This window comes from Bos taurus, chromosome 18, assembly GCF_002263795.3.
Source record: "Bos taurus isolate L1 Dominette 01449 registration number 42190680 breed Hereford chromosome 18, ARS-UCD2.0, whole genome shotgun sequence".
Lineage (NCBI taxonomy): Eukaryota > Metazoa > Chordata > Mammalia > Artiodactyla > Bovidae > Bos > Bos taurus.
In genome coordinates, this window is record NC_037345.1 from 39,007,927 (window position 1) to 39,027,656 (window position 19,730).

The 19,730-nt window shown below is 51.8% G+C and overlaps 1 protein-coding gene across 2 annotated transcripts; it reads right to left on the reverse strand.

Annotated features, from left to right (window-relative positions):
• Nucleotides 1-1,988: 1,988 nt before the first annotated feature.
• Nucleotides 1,989-19,683, reverse strand: DHX38 (DEAH-box helicase 38). 2 transcript variants are annotated; one of them, NM_001075798.1, is made up of 27 exons: nt 19,550-19,683; nt 17,177-17,517; nt 16,629-16,816; nt 15,835-15,939; nt 15,098-15,245; nt 14,876-14,994; nt 14,685-14,761; nt 14,084-14,239; nt 13,399-13,560; nt 13,112-13,219; nt 12,654-12,766; nt 10,846-10,983; nt 10,313-10,499; nt 9,983-10,168; nt 9,506-9,646; nt 9,055-9,165; nt 8,848-8,964; nt 8,556-8,663; nt 8,055-8,167; nt 6,995-7,203; nt 6,747-6,901; nt 6,179-6,334; nt 5,945-6,079; nt 5,622-5,747; nt 5,016-5,111; nt 3,546-3,667; nt 1,994-2,480 (listed from the first exon to the last, which is right to left on the reverse strand). In NM_001075798.1, exons 2-27 carry the CDS (start codon nt 17,497-17,499, stop codon nt 2,396-2,398), a joined length of 3,684 nt encoding a protein of 1,227 aa, NP_001069266.1. In that variant the 5' UTR covers nt 17,500-17,517; nt 19,550-19,683; the 3' UTR covers nt 1,994-2,395. The 2 variants fall into 2 exon arrangements, with proteins under 2 accessions (XP_024834026.1, NP_001069266.1); XM_024978258.2 differs by lacking the exons at nt 17,177-17,517; nt 19,550-19,683 and adding an exon at nt 16,146-16,161 and having other exon boundaries at nt 1,989-2,480; nt 16,629-16,804.
• Between the last annotated feature and the right edge of the window lie 47 nt (nt 19,684-19,730).

The window sequence follows — 19,730 nt, forward strand, 5'->3', positions numbered from 1 at the left end:
TCAAGTCCCCAGCAACGTGCTTACCTCCATTTTCTCTGCATTCTAAAAAAACAAGAGCTCTCTTTCACATATGTAGTGGAAGTCACTCAGTTGTGTCCGACTTTGTGTGACCCCACGGACTATAGCCCTCCAGGTTCTTCTGTCCATGGCATTCGCCAGGCCAGAATACTGAAGTGGGTAGCCGTTCCCTTCTCCAGAGGATCTTCCCAACCCAAGGATCAAACCGGGGTCTCCTGCATTTCAAGTGGATTCTTTACCAGCTGAGCTATGTATGTAGGGGGACTGTAATTCCCAAAGCAAGCTTCTGGCCTGTCTGGATTAGTTTTTAAACCAACAAGAGATAATTCGCTCCTTTTTTATTCATTTCCGGAATTTAAGAAGAAAAAAAAAATGCTTAGAAACTCCAAAAAGAAAAGTAATCCTGAGATCCAAAAGAGAGGGAGATAAATAAATTACGCACTTTTCAAATGGAGGAGGAAGAAATGGCCATCTACTTTCTCACTGCCCACCATATTCCTTTAAGTTTTGTTTTTTTCCCAAGCCAGCTCAGTACAAGTAAAATTCCAGTTATAACAAACTCCAAGGACAGCTAACCTAGTTTATTGTGGTTGGATTTTGTTCAACTGAGTACATGTCTAGAATTTATATTTCTAGTCTATAGAAAATTGAGAGAAATATTAATATGAAAGTGAAAGTCACTCGGTCATATCCGACTCTTTGTGACCCCATGGACTGTATGTAGCCCACCAGGCTTCTCTGTCCATGGAATTTTCCAGGCCAGAATATTGGAGTGAGTTGCCATTCCCTTCTCCAGGGGCTCTTTCCAACCCATGTCTCAAACCCGGGTCTCCCATATTGCAGGCAGATTCTTTACCGTCTTGAGCCACCAGGGAAGCCCAAGAATACTGGAGTGGGTAGCCTATCCTTTCTCCAAGGAATCTTCCCAACCAAGGAATCAAAAATAGAAAATTGAGAGAAATAATAATAGCCAAACGTAAAGTAAGAGAAAGAAATCAAAGAGCTTGCATTTCTGGGTGAGGGGAGAGGAAAAATGAAGGAAGAAACCCACTAGTTGGTAGCAATTCTTAAAATTTTTATAATTTTATTATTTGGCTGCGCTGGATCTCCGTTGCTGGGCACGGGCTTTCTCTAGTTGCAGCAAGCAGAGGCTACGCTTCGTCCCAGAGCACAGGCTCTAGAGCGATGGCTCAGTTGCCCTGTGGCATGTGGAATCTTCCCAGAGCAGACATTGAAATTGTGTCCCCTGCACTGGCAGGCAGGTTCTTAACCACTGAACCACCAGGGAAGTCCCGCAATTCTTTAGTATCTCGCCTTCCTCCCCAGCTAAACTAAAGCCAAGAAAATGCTCTGCTGATCGCAGCAATCTGTCATATAGGATGCCCCTGCTACGACCCAGGAAGGGCAAATACTGGAAATGCAGCGTGAGGCAGGAGTGATGGGCTCATCTGGTGGTGACCCAAAGGGTCAGATACACAAACCATCACCTCCGCACACTGCTGAGGCTGCCTAACACAAGACTTGTGATTCCAGTGTAGGGATCACCTTTTACGTGAAAATCCATAAGCAACATCTTATGCTATTTTCCATCGATACATAATACTATGAGAAAGTTAGAAACTTCTACCATTTTAAGCAATACGGCAGCCAACCCAACCATGGGGGACAGAGGGTGGGCGGCTGGTTGCCTTCCTCCCATGCCGGGCCATCAGGGCCAGCCTTGCTCAGCAACCTTAGAGGCAGCCAGGCACCCTGAGAGCCTGACCCAGCTGGTGCTGGCACCCCAAGCCGTCCTCCTTCCCTGTCAGCTGAGTCCCGCCCCACTGGCCCCTCCAGGCACCGCCTGAATAACAGACAAGGGCGATCTCAGGCCCTAGGAGGCGGCGTCTCAGGAAAGCCACGCCAGGGCTTGCCTGTTCTCCAGTATGTGACTCAGGGCAGTGAGGGGGAGAGAACCATCAGAAATACAATAACATTTTACAAACAATAAATTTATTTCCAAATCCTGAATTATAACCAAATTATAGTTCCCTCTAGGTCTTACTGTGCTGTTTTACACAAGAACTTTTTAAAAAAACATAGTCACAGCCATGTCATTGATACACCAAGTGTCCTGGAACAACATATTTGTATTCGGTGGGTCCGGCCACCTCTTGTGGTCCTGGCAGCCGCTCTGCGGCCCTGCGCACACACCAAGGAACTCCAGCCTCCTCCGTGGCAGAGCCTGGCCTCAGCAGAGGCCCCGGGGCCATGATGTACACAGATGAAAGCTGTGTGCAGTATTTTGTCAAAGTGGCCTGGGTTCTCAGGGTTTGTCGATAGGCCAGGGCTCGGGACTCAACACCTGGCTCCCCTCCCCTGCAGGGACAGCCTCGGCTCAGAGCCCAAAGCGGGCTGGCGTGCGGCGGGGGGTCATAGGTTCCCCCTGCTCCTTCCGACCAGGAGTGTAGATCTTCGTAGACCTGGAGACACAGAAAAGGGATTAGGAATCACACTGCGGCTCACTTTGACCAGGACACACAGTAGAACGAGGAGCCTGAAACCCAGCTGTTTCTAACTGTGTATGAGCAGGCTCTGGGGCTGCAGGGTCTTCTCCCCTAACATACTTCCACTCCCCTTGCCTTCCCTATCTGTGATTGGGAGCAGAATGAGATGGGCCTTCTTATATCCACTGAGGCACTGTGAGATGGCTTTACTAACAAATCCTTTCATACCCTCTAGGTGAGCTATGAGCTTCCCTGGTGGCTCAGCAGTAAAGAATCTGCCTGCAATTCAGGAGACTCAGGTTTGATCCCTGGGTGGGGAAGATCCCCTGGAGAAGGAAATGGCAACCCAGTCCAGTATTTGTGCCTGGAGAATCCCATGGACAGAGGGGCCTGGCAGGCTACAGTCCATGGAGTCACAAAGAGTCAGGCACGACTGAGCGACTCAGCGACAACAGGTGAGCCTTGGAGGAGGTCTCCCTTCCACCTCAACAGGCCACCACTCTAGCTGAGGCGGGGCTTTGTCCCCACATCCTGGAGTTTATCTCTAGACCCTTGGAATTTCCCTTGGCCTTGGGCACCACAGTGGGGATCCCCAAATTTGTAACAAGTTGGTGAGAAATGAGGGTGACCCTGGGTACCCCCCACCTTGCAGGTGGTGACTGAGGCTCTGAGGGTGGTCTTGCCGGGATTGTGCCCTTCACCTGTGGGGTCTGACCCAACTCCAGACACCAGGGCAGACACACAGGCCCACGAATCTCCCCGCCTCACCTCTCCACCATGATGCCCAAGCCCTCACTCGCTGGTGAGGCTGTGAGACCCACTCTGCGCTCCAGCCCACCTCGGGCCCCTTAACAATGCCAGGAGTTTCAGGCGGATCACCACCCCTTGAAAATGTGTCCGGAATTCCTCCATGTGACCACAGTCAACCTGTCACCAAGTCACCTCTGCATGTTTAACTTCTCTTCAATCACGGCCTCACTCGGGGCCTGGCAGGTCCAGCCAGTGGCTCCCTCCCAGCCCAGGTCCTGAAGCCGTGCTCACCTGACGCTGCCCAGCGGGCTGCGCTTTTCCTGCTCCTGCCGCCGGGCCCGCAGCTGCTCCTCAGCCAGTGCCATCTCCTCCTCCATGGCAGACGCTTCCTCTTTGGCCCGTCGGCGGTTCTCCTAGAGAAGGGAGAGGTACTGGGGTCGCTGGGGACCAGCAGTGAGGAGGCCTGGCATGTACCCACCCTCTGCTGCCAGCCAGCCACGGTGTAGACTGCACCAGCTCCCAGAGACAGGGCCACACAACACCAGGGCCGAGGCCTGCTCTTCTCACCGAACCAAGACACAGCTTGGAGGACTGAGTCCTAACCCTATCACGCCTCAGCCCTCTTTCAACCTGGTAAGTGCTTACATGTTCCTAGCAAGTTCACAGCCATGCCAGGACACACGGGAAATAGGGAAGGAGCAACATCTGAGTGGAGAGGACGGACACGGGAAAGCAAAGGTCTACGATCTTATGCAACCCTGAATAATGGATCCAGGTGGTGGCCACCAGTGGACACTTATACTGTCAGGAGGGATCAAGTGGAACCACTGAGCACCCTTATGTCACCAAAAGGGGGGACCAGAGACCATATGTGCCTCCTCACAGAAGCTAAAAGGAGGTTCACAGCAACACGTGCATTTATGCATTCCTACTCCAAAGAGCTGAACCCGAATCTAACCAAGACTTTAGATTAACGACTAGTTTACAGAAAACACATGGGACAGAGGCACAAGTTAAACATTCTGAGGAACCAATTAGCCTAAAACTATGTGGAACATTCTACAAGATGACTGACCTGTTTTCCCAGTAAGTCAATGCCATAAAAATGAGAGGGGGCAGAGCTTGTTCTCAAATAAAAGACTTAATATATATAATGACAAATTCCAACGTCTGGATCCTAATTCAAGCAAAGCAATGATAAAAAATTATCTCTGAAATAAAAAGGGAAATATGACTAAGAACTGGAGACTTTGGTGACATTAAGGATTATTTTTGTTGAATGATACTGGTGTGGAGGTTATGTTTTAATTTTTGAAAGTCTTTTTAGAGACACCTATTCAAGATTTGAGTGAAAAACCACAATGTCTGAAATATGCTTTAAAATATTCCAGGAAAAAGATCACTGTGTATGGAGCAGGGTGGGAATAAGAGAAACGAGGTTGGGAAGAATGTTGATAATTACAGAGGCTAGGTGAGGAATCTGTGACTCCTTATCCTGCTTTTGTCCACTTTCACAGATATTTGGACTTTTCAACAATAAGGGTTTTTTTTGGTTTGTTTTGTTTTTCAAGGCTCAGCAGACCAAGCAAATGGAGTGGGTGGGAGAAGTGAGACAGACCAGCCTGCCTGGGTCACAGCTCTTATGTCTGACAGAGAAGTAAGGGGAAGCCAGATGATGATGTGTCTTTAATACCAGGCTGAGGGGGAAAAACAGATCCCAGAGGCAAACAGATCCACCACAGGAAAGCACAGGACCCTTACCTGCCGAGACTTCCCAGCCTGTTTCACGCTGTAGAACATGGGGCCCAGCTCTGCCAGCCACTCTCCGTCCACGGCAGTCACACACTGCATGTACTCCTGCAGCAGAAGGGCCACCAGCAAGGGTCACAGACAGACCACTGCTTTGAGCTGTCCCTCCCGGAGCGGTTCCATAACTAGGATCCTCACAGGCAGGGCCCTACCCCCAGCCCTGCCAGGCTGAGAAAGGCAAGGAAAAGCCACAGACAGTGGCATTCTAATCCCTTCTCCCATCCAAAATCCTCCACACTTGTGAGAAAGCCCTCCAGTGTCCAACAGAACAGACCCAGCCCCTCAGAAAACCCTTCTAACACCACCCAAAGGGGCTGCTTGTCCCAGGCAGCAAGCAAGAAACAATCCAGCTGGCATAACCGAGGCCACCGGAACCTAGAGGTCAATTAACTTCCCCAAACCTCCCACTGGAAACCAACCTCAATTCCCCTCAAAGCAGCACCTGTGGCCCCAAGTTCTCCAAGGTCAAAGCTCATCCCAGAAGGCAGCAAACAGTTACAAAGGCCTGGCCCAGCCAAGCGGGCTGACGTCATGCCAGCTACCTTGGAAAATACTCACCTTGGTGGTCATGACCAACTCGTGATACACAATGTAGTCGGGGGTGTAGCCCATTCCAAAGAGGGAGCTGGTAGGGTGCAGGTGGCAGGGCATGCCTGTCCGGATGTTCACATACTCCCCGATTCCCTAGGGAAGCGACCCAACAGGTGGCTGCCTCAGCAAAACACTGCACATCTGGGCAGCCTCCCCCACCCCTCCAATGCTGCCTTGACACCAGCTTCCCAGGGAAGCCCAGATCTGCAGAACTGTACAGTGAGAAAGGAGAACTCTGTGCTCGGACAAAGTGTCAGGCCAGGAAGGGGCCACAGCTCCACCAGGCTCACCTTGAGCTTGGCTGCCTGATGGAAATAGGCAGCACAGATGCACTTCCTGACGATGTCCCAGTCAGTGCCACACGAGGCCAGGCTCATCCGCTGCTGCACCATGATGTCCTTGAGCTGAGCCCGCACCTCCCGGACCTGGAGCGGGACGCAGGTGGTCAGGGATGGAGCACCCCCTCCTTCCCCCGCAGCCCACCCCGCCTCCCAACATCCTGCTTATCCGGGCCACAGACTCACCTTCCGCATGGCCTTGGCGTGGATGAAATGATCATTACACCAGATGGTGGAGTAATTATTGTTCTTCCACTGCAGGTAGACGTTCAGGTAGCTCAGGTGGTCACTCTCAGGGACTGCGAACTTCTCCCGGATTTGATCGCTTTCCTCCTCTCGGCCCTGGGAAGGGAAAGGGGAGTCCAGGACGCTGAGAAGAGCTGTCTCAGGCTGTCACCTACCCGTCCCCCAACTTAAAACACGTTGGTGTGGTGCCACATGATACAGCAAAAACAAAATTCATTTATAGCAAAATATTTATTCTAAGATGTGAAGGCTCAGGCACAACATCCTAGAAAAAAAGGATGCAAAAAAAGGATTGCAAAACACTCCCTGAGAACCATGGATCTAGCCAACCCCTTCCCCCACCCCAACCGGCTTAACGTAACACAGTAAAATCACTCTTCAGAAACTCCAGTTCCACCCCCTCCATTCCATCTTTACAACGGGGGACCCTCTCCCCTCTCTCAACCTCTCTCCAACCCATATACTCCCGAGACCCCTGGGAGGACAGGAGCCGGGCAGCACCTCCCACCTTGGGCCTGTAGAAGATGGCTGGGACCGAGAGCATGGAGACGATAAGCAGGATCTCGGAGCTGCAGCCCATGTCACAGGACACGATGAGCATCTTGGACAGGGCCGGGTCCAGCGGGAACTCCACCATCAGCCGCCCCGTCGAGGTCAGACCACCTGAGAGAGAGGAGCGGACCCAGACAGTCAGCAGACACACAGCTGTAAGATGGAGAACCCAGGCCCCAGAGCCCACGGAGCCCTGCCCAGCACCTGTGTTGTCCAGGGCCCCAAGGATCCAGAGCTGATACATGGAGTTGAGCATGTTGTCCTCCGGGGGCGGGTCCATGAAGTGGAACTGCAGCAGGTCCTGCACCCCCAGGGACTTGAGCAGCAGCACCACGTTGGCCAGGTTGGTCCGCTGGATCTCGGGCACCGTGGTGGTCAGGAGCTCGTTCTTGTAGGCACTCTGGGTGTAGAGTCTGCCAGAGAGAAGACCCAGTGCTGCCATGCCTGCCACCACAGACCGCCCAACTGAGTCCCTAGAACGTGCCCAGCTGCCTAGGTGAGCCCACCAGCACCGTGGGCTCGTGCAGCTGGAGCAGCCAGTGCTGATGAGAGCCACAGGTAGGGAGGAGAAGGCCTCATTTCTTCCAACTCCCCTTGTCTCTTACAGTCACAAATCTCCACCTATTTAAAACTCAGTCATGCCAATTCACCCTTCTGCTGGAGTCTCTTAGATAATCGTTTCATTTTTGGAACCATTGAGCCTGGGACTAGAATTATGGCTGGGTTATAATTTCTTTATATTTTTCTGTATTTTCTGAATTTCCATTATTTTTAAGTCAGAACAAAAAAAAGAATAATTAGAGAAGTAAAAAAAAGAACCAGTGATATAATTTGTTGACATTTATCCTCTTAGGATAGGCGCACTGTAACACTGGTCATCCACTGCAGGGACATTCAACATAGGTCCTCCTCAAACACACACTCGGACCTCAGGACTGCCGGGAGGGTGACTGCTCCCACTCAGCGGCATGAACATAGGTCCTCCTCAAACACAAGGCCACTCAGACCTCAGGACTGCCGGGAAGGTGACTGCTTCCACTCAGCGGCATGAACGTAGGTCCTCCTCAAACACACACTCGGACCTCAGGACTGCTGGAAGGGTGACTGCTCCCACTCAGCGGCATGTGATGAGAGAACCAACAAGTGGCAGCCCCACCACTGGTCCCCAGCCTCAGGGATCACCCCTCTGCAGGAATGAAGGCCAATCCTGCCTGCCCCTGCCTGGGCCCCCACCCTGGAAAGCAGGCAAGCACAGCGCTCCTACCTGAAACACTGACCTGGGCCCGTCCTGCCGGCTCGTCCCGACCGCTGATTGGCATTGGCCTGGCTGATGGGGTAGATCTGCAGAGCATCCATGCCAATCCGGGGATTGAAGACCTAGGAGAGGGCAGAAAAGACATGATTAAGGACACAGCGAGGCAATTAATGGGAGGCAGCCTTGAGACAAAGAAAACCCTTGGCTGCTACATGCTACAGAGTGAAATGTCTCAGTGATGCAGGCAGCCATCTTCTGGAGTCAGGAACCTCAAGAAATTTCCCCTCATCACCAGCTCCGCAACCTTTATCAAGTTAAACTGTCCACCCTGAGTTATCACAAGGATTGGATGAATCAGGAACATGGCAAAATCAGCACTCAAACCACCACCTCCACTCCCACAAGCAACCATTGTTCAAGGTCTGAGGACCCAGGTCCTGCCTTCCCACCTCCTAGGCTGGGTGAGCCTGCGTGAAGGCCCAGGGCCCCAGTGCCTGTGTCTCCTCTTACCTTTAACTTACAATAACCGGAATCGATAACAAACATGATGCCGTCGACAGTCAGGGAGGTCTCAGCAATGTTAGTGGCGACAATACACTTCCGGACGCCATCTGGAGCCTGGAGTCAGACAGGACATGCAGGGAGGGAAGGCTATAGGCTGGCAGGTAGGAGAGACCCCACAAGCAGAAGAGCACACCCCACCCGTGCCAGGAAAGTAACACCTTCTCCCTCTTGCCCTCCTGGGGGGAGTCTGGGAGGTTCCCAAGGTGGAGACCCAAACCAGACACTCTTGCCGTCTCACCTTCTGGAAGATCTTGGCCTGGAGGTCAGAGGGCAGCTGCGAGTAGATGGGCAGCACGGCCAAGGCGGGCGCGTTCTCTAGTTCTTCCAGGTGCTCCACGATCTGATCTGAGGTCACCTGAGGGCAGACAGGAGTCGTTAGATGCCGGGGCCCCCGATCCTCACCAAAGACCCACCCGCTCACCAAGGTCGTGACCGAGGCACGCACCTCAATGTCCTCTTGGCCAGGCATGAAGATGAGGATGTCCCCGGGGGCCCCCGACAGATGCACCTGGAGGGACTGCTTCACCGCGGCCTCCACGTAGTCTTCCTGCGGGGTCTGCAAGCCAGCCAGGGGCACCGTCAAAGGACATGTGGGTCAGGCCCCCTCTGGGAACCAGCGGCCCAGTCCCTGGTCTGGGGCCAGAGCTGGGCGGACTCTCGGGGTCGTGCACGTGCAGATGGGCCTTATGGCCCTCCCTGGGTCCCAAGCCTCCTCCACCCCAAAGAAACAATCAAACCAAATGTCCCCAGAGTACAGTCTTTCGCCGCCAAGCCCAAAAGCCGTGGGCTTCCATGGCACCCACAAAACCTTTCCCCACTCAGTATCCCATCCCAGGCCCCCCACCCGGCTCTTCATCTGAGCTCAGGGTCAGTTAAGAAAAAAAGGGCCTTGGTACCTTGCTGAAGAGAATGTCCACAGGGAAGGTACGTCCAGGGATGTGGAAGATGGGGACGTTCCCAAAAAAGGAGGCAAATTTCTCTGCGTCCATGGTGGCTGATGTGACAATGAGCTTCAGGTCTGAGCGCCGAGCCACCACCTAAGAGAAGAAGTCATTCAGAGGCTTCCCCACGGGTTCGGAACCTTTGGCTTCTGCCCTCCAGTCTCATCAGCATCACTACCAAGTGAAACAGAAGCCCAAGCTGAGGGGGGCTCATTAGATTTGTAACAGTCCTAAAGGCTGAAGCACGGAGCCACAGCCAGGAGAACCACGAATCACTCGGCTGAGCTAGAACGGAGTGAACTACCACTGGGCAGCCAGAGGCCTCAGGGGCAATTCTGGCCTGTCAGAGGCCCCCCAAGCTTCCCCGGGCTAGACCCCAGACGTCTCGTCACTGCCTCCCAGCCCCACAGGCACAGAGGCCCAGACCCACACCTCCCGGAGCAGCCCGAAGAGCACGTCGGTGTTGAGGGAGCGCTCATGGGCCTCGTCCATGATGATGGCGCTGTAGTGATCCAGGTCCGCTTCCCGCAGGGACTCTCTCAGCAGGATGCCATCAGTCATGTACTTGATCAAGGTGCTTTCTGAAGTGCAGTCTTCGAAGCGGATGGCATAGCCCACCTGGAGGCCAGAGAGATGGCTCAGGGACTCTGGGCACCCGCGCACTGCTGCACGCCCCGAGCTGGGTCTAGGCCTCAGCGGATCAGGTCAAGTGACAGAGGCCACAGGTATGAAGTTCACGGCTCGGCCTTCGGGCCCACTCACCTCCTCACCGAGGTTTCCCCCCATCTCTTCACTGACTCTCTTGGCCACCGACATGGCGGCCACACGGCGGGGCTGGGTGCATCCGATCATCCCATAGTCCGTGTAGCCGTCTTCATGCAAGTACTGGGTCAGCTGTGTGGTCTTTCCACTCCCTGTCTCCCCAACCACGATCACGATGCTGTTGTCTCTGCAAGGGGAGAAGAGACTGGTGAATCGGCACGAGTGGAAGGCCGCCTCTAGCCCCACCTGCAGCTATTCAAGGAGCATGCTTGCTCGGAAAGGAGGATTTCCCTGGGAAAACAGTCTCATACTGAAATCCCCTGAAAAGTCTAAAAGGCAGTAAGGTTGAAACAAGTGCCATGCTGTTTCATGAGGCCATGTTGCTTATTTCAAGCAGAGTAGCCTGGGGCACTCAGGAGAGGGGGAAAAAAACCTTTCCCTTCTCCACCAAATGTCATACCCCAAAGAAAAAGAGCCACAGAGCACGCACAGGACACCTGAGCTGGGGTCCCATCCCTGGGCTGGGGAGTCACCTGATGATCGTGAGGAGTTCCTGCTGCACAGCGAAGATGGGCAGGTACTGCCTCTGCTCCAGAATCGACTTCTTCTTGGCAAACTCGCTGCTGGCCTCGCTCTTCTTCTTCATGTGGTCGGCAAACTTCTGCTCTGTCCTGAGAACACACCGCACGTGGCCTAAGTGCCCTGCATGGTTTCCCGCATCTTCCCTGCTGACTGGGCTACTGCTCTGCTTCCTATGCCCCGAAGTGAGAACTGCTCCTAACACGCAGCAAATCTTTGAGATGCGAGGGCTGCCAGCTGCTGCTCATCTCCTCCGGCCTAAGGGACCACACTGCTGTCTAAGCATCCATCATCCAAAACCTGCTCAACACCCTTGGGACGGAAACCCACGGAGGGCTCAGAAGAGCTGCAGATCAGCAAGCATGCATATCCTCTGCCCTGGAACAGTCCACCCAGACGAGGAGCTGAGATGCACAGGCCATACCTCATACAGAACAACCCTGGGCAATCTCAGCACCACACTTACAGGGCTAGAAGGAGGAGCCGTGGGAACAGTCATGACCAAGGTCAGACTCCCTCCCACCTCTCAGCAGGACAGCAGTCTGTAAGGCTTTAGCTTCAGAGAACTGTGGGAACAGCCCTACTTGATGTTTACAGATATCTTCCACTAAAGCACTGAAGTGTCCTACATGTGTACACCCCCAGGCCGCACAGCAAAGATGTCCCAGTCCCACTATGTAAATCTACAGTCTCCACCTGCCCCTTCCCCAGGAGACTTTTCCTCCATCAGATCAAGCCTGTGCCCTGTCAGCTTCCTGTTTCTAATGCCCCAGTCACTCCTGGTCAGCTAAAACTCAATACCAGCAGGATTAAAGTAACTAGAGACTAACAAAGCTGATCAACAGCACCAGCTTCTCATTTCCCACAGAGGTACAGAGAATTATTAACTGAGACAACAGTTTGGAAGGACTTTAGCGTGTTCAAAGGATGAGTTTCAGAAGGGACATCTGAGTTCAACCACCTACATGATGAGGGAAGCGCAACAAGTGGTCATCCAACATTGGCTTAAACACCTCTATGAATGGGGAAGCTCTAGCTGAGAAGACAACCCTTTCTATTTTCAAACCTCTGTTAAAAAGTTTCTTCCTTCAGTTCAGTTCAGTTCAGTCGCTCAGTCACGTCCAACTCTTTGCATCCCCATGAACCGCAGCACGCAGGCCTCCCTGTCCATCACCAACTCGCGGAGTCCACCCAAACCCATGTCCATTGTGTCGGTGATGCCATCCAACCATCTCATCCTCTGTCGTCCCCCTCTCCTCCTGCCCTCAATCCTTCCCAGCATCAGGGTCTTTTCAAACTCAATACCTGAACTAAAATCTAAGAGGGCAAAGCACATGGTCCCACACCAAACATCTAAAAGGCTCTCTAGCAGAGCGGCTAAGAGCACAGGCTCCTAAGCTAGACTGGGTGGGATCCTCACTCCACCACTTATCAGCTGGGTAACTTCAAACAAGTTACTTAACCTCCCTGGGCTGCATCGTCCTCACATGAAAAATGGGAAAGATTACACCTGTCCCACGGGACTGCCATGAGAATCCAACGACCAAGTATCCGTGAGGCGTGTGCTGCTGCTCAGCACAGAGGAAGCGCCTACGGTGGCAGCAGAGGCAGTTGGGGTATTATCTGGAGAAAGGTGAAGACAGACCAGGAGGAAGGAACCACAGACTCTCAAGTGACGTCATACTCGTATTAGTGAGTGACAAGTCATGTCGGTCCTCTTAAAGCCTGTCTTCAGGGGTGCCGGCTGCCGCGAGACTCCTACCTGTAGTCCACTTTCCCATCCTCGGTCAGAGATTTATCCGGCTCTTCTTCTTTTTTGACGCCCATTATATCTCCCAGTTTGGTTCCAGCCAATTCCCAATGTTTGTGTTGAGCCTGAAAAAGACATGGAAAGTCAGTCTGCTCCATCCCGTGATGGAAAATCAATCCCGTCTGACAACAGGCTTCCTCCAGCAGCAGTAAGTTCCCACGGCCAGCGGCGGCACCGAGCCAGGCCCGCCTCCCACCTTCCCTCCTAAGTTCCTGAGCCCACGGCCCCACACCGTCCTAACTGAGCCCTGCAGGAGGAACACAGTACCCTCCCCCAGGGGCTGACGCTCGCCCTGTGAGTTTCCTCTAACTGCTGAAGGAGCCCTACCTGCAAGATACAACATGATCCTTAAAAAGAAGACCAACAAAAGAAAACAGAGACCCTCGGGCCCCAGATGACCAGAAACCAACCTTCTTGCGCTCCTTTTGCTCCCTGTGTTTCCGCACTGTTTGACTGCCTTTCCGAGCAATGATGGCTAAGTCTGAAGTGGCGTCCTTGACTGGAATCACAGGCTCCGGCTGCAGGAGGTTGAGGATAAAGCAGAAATTCCACACTGATCGTTCAAACTCCACACAAAGATCCGCTTCGTGACGGCACTGGTAAACGAAGGGCTGCTCCCCCCCGCCTCTCCCTCTCCCTCTCCCTCTCTGTCTTCTCCCACTTTGGGGCCCTGCCCTCCGACTGCAGAGGACCCCACCTGCTTGGTGAAGACGATGCGCCCGTCCAGAAAGGGCGGCACCAGGTTGTGCACCATGAGGTGCACCTTGGCCGCGCTGTCCTCCTCGAAGTCCTCGTCCACCTCCAGCCGGTGCACCACCCCGCTGGTGAGCATGCGGTTGGTCTCCCAGCGCTCGTTGTCCTGTGAGGACACAACGGGAGGAGGCCACGTTCAGACTGCAGCCACGCGAGGTCGTCCTGAAAGGGCCCAGGCGAGGCCACGCAGCAGATCCCGAGAGAAGGGCGGTGGGGATGTCATCAGTCTCTGGATCCTGCAGCTCCTTAAGACGGCAGAGGCCCTGATCCCAAATCACTTGCAGCGCATTTTCCCAGAAGCCACCTTTTATGTCTAAACCAGAACCTCCATGGACGCACAGAGTGGCCGTCCCCCAGTCCCACTCAGAGACACAGAGGACACAGAGCCAAGCCCACCTCTCAGCTCCCATCAACAGCTCCCTCCAGGAAGCACTGCCAAAGAGCAAAGTTGGGATTTGGGGTTTTTTTTCTTTTTTTCCAACCTACTGAAAAGTTCCCCAACCCTCCGCTTCCAGGGGTATCGCTCCTTGTGGGACTTCAGCCATGGGGAGAAGAGCCGTGCTGTCGGCTGGGCTGTGACCTGCAGCTACTCCAGCGGAGTCCGCTCTGCCTCCCGCGGGCAGCCTCACCTCATTGATCTGTCTCCGCTGAGCCGAAATGCGCTTCTGCTTCTGTTTGTGTAGGTGCTGCTCCCGCCTCCTCACGTAGTCGTCGGAGGAGTAGGCCAGGGGGTTGTGGAACTCATCATACCCCTCGTCCATCATGTACCAATCCCGGTCGGCTTGCTGTAGTGCAAGAGACAGAGCCGTGAGAACAGGGAATACAGTGAGTGTGTGTGCAAGACAGGGACAGAACGGGAGGAGATGCTTGGCAAGAAGTCACTGGGGCAGTGAACAACTCAGGAGAGGCCACCCTGCTGGAGGGCCAGCTGCCTACAGAAGCACGGTTTGCAGCCCAGGCCACCATGATGGCACTTCTTAGGTTTACCACACAGTGGCGCCAGCACGCAGAAGTCAAGTCTGATCTGCACTTGGTGAGAAGTTTCACCAGGGAGCCTGTGCCTGGAAAAGGACTCCAGGGCTTCGGGACTGAACGCGGCTCAGCCTTCCCGAGACTGTCTGGATTCACCAGAGCGTCACCCGTGGCCCCTGTGCTCTGACACACCTGTCACTGGCTTACTGAAAGACGGCCACCACCCCTCGTTCAGTCGCTCGGAGATGTATTTCTTACCCTCTGGTCATCCTCCCACTGCTGCCGTTCCTCTTCTGTGTCAAATGAAATTCCTTCTTCGCCATCCTCACGTCTCCCTGCGGGAGAACACGTGGCGGGTCGGTGTGCAAGGCCCCAGCTTGTCCCCAGTGGCCTCACACAGACCAGCCACACCAGGAGTGTCCCACCCTCCCACTTTCACCCCGTCTTACCTCGGCCCCTGGACAGACGTGGGGTGGACCCCAGGTGTCTTCTGTCATCGGCCCACTCGTTGTATTTGTAGGATGGGGTTGGCAGAGGGGTGTCATCTGAATACCTGCTCCTCACAGACCTGGGAAACAGTAAAACCAGCTTCACTAAACAGTCACTAAGCTGAGACGTGTTCCCAGCCACCATCCACCCGCCCAGCCCCAGTCACGCGCACAGAACATCACCTGTCCCTGTCTCGACTGGACGGCCGATGACTCCGCTCGGAATCCCGATAGGAAGGCGTGGGGGAGGGCGATTCCCACTGTGAGCGCCTCGAGGAGCCATAGCCACTGTCCTCTTCCTCCCAGGTAGACCGTGAAGGGGTGGCAGCATCTGGGCCACAAAAGACATGAAGCTCAGCATTTACTTTAACTCAGACATGGTGCTAGAGCCATTAGGGGAAAATCAGTTTGCCAAATTTCTTTCTTCTACTCATAAACTTTACACCTGTTTGCAATGGATATGATGGGTTTGACAGCTTTTAAAGATATCTGAATTTGAAGAGTTCCATTTTTCATCTGTGTTTATAAGAACATTTTAAGGAATATCCAATTTGTCTCTGCGAACATATCTCTATTGAATATATGTATTTCTTTTTTTTTTTTTGAATATACGTATTTCTTTATAATCAACCCTTCTTCTGCCCCTACCCCACTCTTACTCCCCCTACTCCCCACCCCCAGCTCCCTATTCTTTCCTACCATTTGGAAAACTGGCCACTCAGCAAACGGGCAAGTCGCATTAAGGAAGCATATCAGTTTCCAAAGAAGTCCATGGCCTTCCCAACTGAATCAACCAAGTATTCCAAGTCATTCACGGTGGAATCAGGAATTCCAACCCAGTTCCACTGAGGATGGGAGTCACTCACCCTGCCCCTCATATACGTGGCTCTCAGAAACCACCATAAGCAAGCTCGGACTACCTTTAGGCCGGTGTCGGGGGCTCTCGGGTTCATTTCTTCTGCTGCTGCGATCTGACCCTCCATCTCGCTCCGATCTGCCGCTGTGCCTGCTTCTGTCCCGCTCATCTGTCGGGAGTCACCAGCAGAGCTTAGAAAAGAAGTGCCTGTCCTAATTTCCACCCATCGTCACCCAAGAGAAAGGACAGGCCTCCCCACTCACTCACAGGAGCAACCTCACTGCTCTAATGCGATCCAGGGGCTCCTGAATCTCACATATCCCCATTCTTTCAAAGGGCAAAGATTAGTTACTGGCTACAAAGTTTCAAACTCACAGTAACAGTTATTTTCCTGCAAGAATTCAAAAAAGAATAGTTACAAGTCTATCCTGAATAACTATTTAGTAGTTACAAGTTTACAAGCTACAGACCTTGAATATTACCAAGGAAAGCCAGCGATGGACCTTGCGTCCAGCTGCCCCACAGCACTGTCCTTTCCCACTCACCAACACTACTGTCAACTGGTTTCTCAAACACATTTCCCACTATCACCTTTAGCGCCAGTTTTCAAGATAAAGTGCAAAGAACCACACACTCAAGCAAAGCAGCTATGTTGCAAGTAACAGTTCTTTTCTTAGACTGCCTGCTCGTGCCCGCTTGTCCCAATACCAACAGGGTCAAATACCCAATACCACCAGGCTGACATGAAAATGGATCTCCCTAATTAACAGGCATTATAAAAACTCCCACGACAGCAAAAAGGCCAGTGTGTTACTTTGGGTGCCTAGCAGGCCCTACGAAGTCTGCTGGGCAGTTTACCTCTGTCTCTCTTGCGGTCACAGTCTCGATCCCGTGACCTCTCCTTCTTCCGATCCTTTTCGTCTTTGGATGAGGCATAGACGCCATGCTCCCGCCGCTCCCGCTCTCTCTGCCGACTGCGTTCCCAAAACTCTTCACTTACACCACCAGGATGGGATGGAGTCTCCACCCGGGCTGATCGGTAATGCCTAAAACACAGAGGGCAGCTGGTGAAGGGCTCAGCCAGAGAAGAAAAACCTGCCCCAAACCTGTGGCCATGCCAAACAAGCAACCTGGCCTCTTCCACTTTATCTCCCTGGTACGGCAGGCTTGCATATGGCGATAGCCATAAGCACTTCTAACCCCCCATCACCTACTCTTCAGTTGCTTTTGACAGTTTCCCCAAATCTGAAAAAAAATACCAATTCCTACCTAGCCTCAATGTTATAGAATCCTAGTAAAAATTAAGCCCTAAATATCCAATAAGAAAACTGAGAGATAAACATGAGACATTATTTTCTGGCCTCTATTTTTATTCCCTCTCGGGCAATCCGCCCAAAGGCTTTTACCTGTCTTTTCGGCCACTTCGGCCAGCCTGGTCACTGTCTTCTGCCTCAGCGTCCCTCTGGTCATCCTTGCTCTCTTCCCAATCCTTGTACGAAGAGATTCTGGACTTCTTCTTGTCCTCGCCATCATCCTTCTCCTCTCTCTCCTTCCTCTTCAGAGAAGCCAACAAGTCCAGTCCCAGCAATGAAGGCCGGGGTGCAGGGGCCTTGAAGACATGCTGCTCACTAGCCGCACTTTTGGTCTTAAAAATAAGGCCGCCAACCTGAGAGTCCACGTCAGTGCCTTCCAACCGATGGAGCGAGGCATCCTCACCACTGTCCTCCATGACAGGCTCCAGGATCCCCTGCGAGGAAAACAAACCACTTGCTATCAGACGTAAGAAGGAAAAGACTTGGCTCCACTACATCCCAAAATAACTGTGAATATATGTATACCGGGGTGGGGCTGACCTCCCCCTCAAGACCTGAATTCCTTTAGTTACCTCTTCGCAAGACTCTTCCATCAACTCATTGACAATCTTAATCTTAAAAGATCTATTTCCACCCAACACACGTCAGAAATAGATAAACACATACACACACACCCCCCCCAAGATCCAAGAGGGTATCATTCAGAAAGAACAGACCTCACTAAGGAGCACTTACTAGAGCAGGACAGCATCTATAAAAGAAGTGTAGGGAAAACACTAGATCTGAAGTCAGAAATCTCAATTAGAACCCTCTCAACATTTTCTACCTGTATGATCATAAGCAAATAGATATTAATCTTAATCTTTGGTTAGGCATAACTTCTATACCTGAAAAATGGAAGTACTTTTTGCTCTCTTAAATCCATGAAGTTACTGTATCAAACAAGAAAGTTTATATGAAAGCACTCGCTCTGTAACCACAAACAGTTACATAAATGTCATTGTTACATTATTTCATTTACTGTGCTCTTGGGTACTGATTGGGTTCCTCACCATTTTTTACACAAGTTCTTCCTACTCTCTACTCCTTTAAACTACAGATACAGTAGAGTAGAGTTGTTGAGATATAAGGCTACCATCCATGTGATCCATTCTTAAATGAGTTTTCTGGGCCAGTTTTGTTTTATAGAGAAGAATTACCTCACAGCAGTCAAAATCTGTTTAACAACGATTCAAGTTCACCAAAAAAAAAATTGGATGAGAATCACCAGGCTAGGAAATGGTGTTTCTGAAAAGTATTTAGGTGACTGTAAGATTTCCTGGCACTCAACTCATAACAAATTCCTCTTTACCTCCCACTACACACCATCTGCTTATAAACATATCCCATTTTGTGCTTGAATAACTTCCCTCATTCCAACAAGTCAGTGAAGCAAAGAACTATCAAGAGAACCACCAGAACCCAGAATGTTTCACGCAGCTCTAATTAACTATAGAAAAATATAGCCAAACAGACTGGACACACAATATGGACACAGAAACAAGAGCTGCATTTTGGAAAATGCCATCACACAGAAGAGAAATGGGAAAGCTAACTTTTAGTGACATCTGTACTCATGGGAGGAAATCTACATGGGAAGGTAAGATACACATGCTCTGCTCAGTAATCTGAACTAGAAAATATACCCCTAGAACGTCCTTTTATGCAGGAGAACTTTGTCTGTCTTGTTGACTGCATTGCCCAGTGCCTAGCAAAATAAACATTTGAGGAATAAATAATTTTAAACTGATTAAAGGAAACAGGGAGCCAGAAATCTCTAGAGACAGTAAAGAAAGGTGCCAAGCAGCACAGGAAAAAAAAAAATCTGACAAACAGGACAACTAGCGGCTGAGAAAAACAAGAAGTTTAAGTGTTGTCTTCTGAAAAAGGATTAGTGGCAAAGAAGTCACAAGAGATACAAGAAAAATAATGAAGAAAGAAACTGCATACATTCATCCAATAATTACCGAGTGCCTTCAGTGAGCCAATCGCTTGTTCTGGGCATTAGAGATAAGAGACCAAAACAAAAATCCCGATCTTTTTGGAGTTGACATTTTATTAAAAGATATCGCCTGGAAGAGATACCACTATGACAGAGAAAAAGAAAACGAAAAGAGCCCTTCTGGGCTCGGTGTCTGTCTGGGAGTGGGCTAATGAGAAGGTCTAAGGACGTGGGCGGGGTGACTCCCGGCCAGCATCCCTGGACCTCTGGGAGGCCGCGTCAGTGTGCACGATCTGACCTGATCAAGGAGAAAGGCCGGGGTCGGCAGAACCTGCGCAGCATTCCTACAGTGAGTAAAGCAAGTTGGAGGACAGGGACACGACTTTACAAGCCCGGGCCCGAACCTGAGCGAGAGGCCGAGATTCGCCTCTTGGAGCTGCCACGATTGGCGAATAAAAGGTCGGAAAGGAAAAAGGGACACTCACCTCACCAAGCCTGACTCTCAGGACCTGCTGTCCGGGATTCTGGGGCGCTGGCGCCGTCAACCCCTCGCTCAGACCGCTTTGAGAGCCAAAATCAACTACATGAGAGCGGCCATTATTGTCCCATAATACTTTACGCGGCTCCTTCTATCCATCCAAAAATACCATCGAGAGCAGCCCGGAA

What these genes read in the sequence shown, in the direction of transcription:
- DHX38 (NM_001075798.1), bottom strand. Translation starts at nt 17,499, where the DNA reads ATGGAGGACAGTGGTGAGGATGCCTCGCTCCATCGGTTGGAAGGCACT. An exon ending in GAACTCCTCACGATCATCAG is followed by an intron (nt 10,500 to 10,845) that starts GTGACTCCCCAG and finishes CTCCCCTTGCAG; the next exon opens with AGACAACAGCATCGTGATCG. An exon ending in TCTTCGGGCTGCTCCGGGAG is followed by an intron (nt 9,647 to 9,982) that starts GTGTGGGTCTGG and finishes TTCTTCTCTTAG; the next exon opens with GTGGTGGCTCGGCGCTCAGA.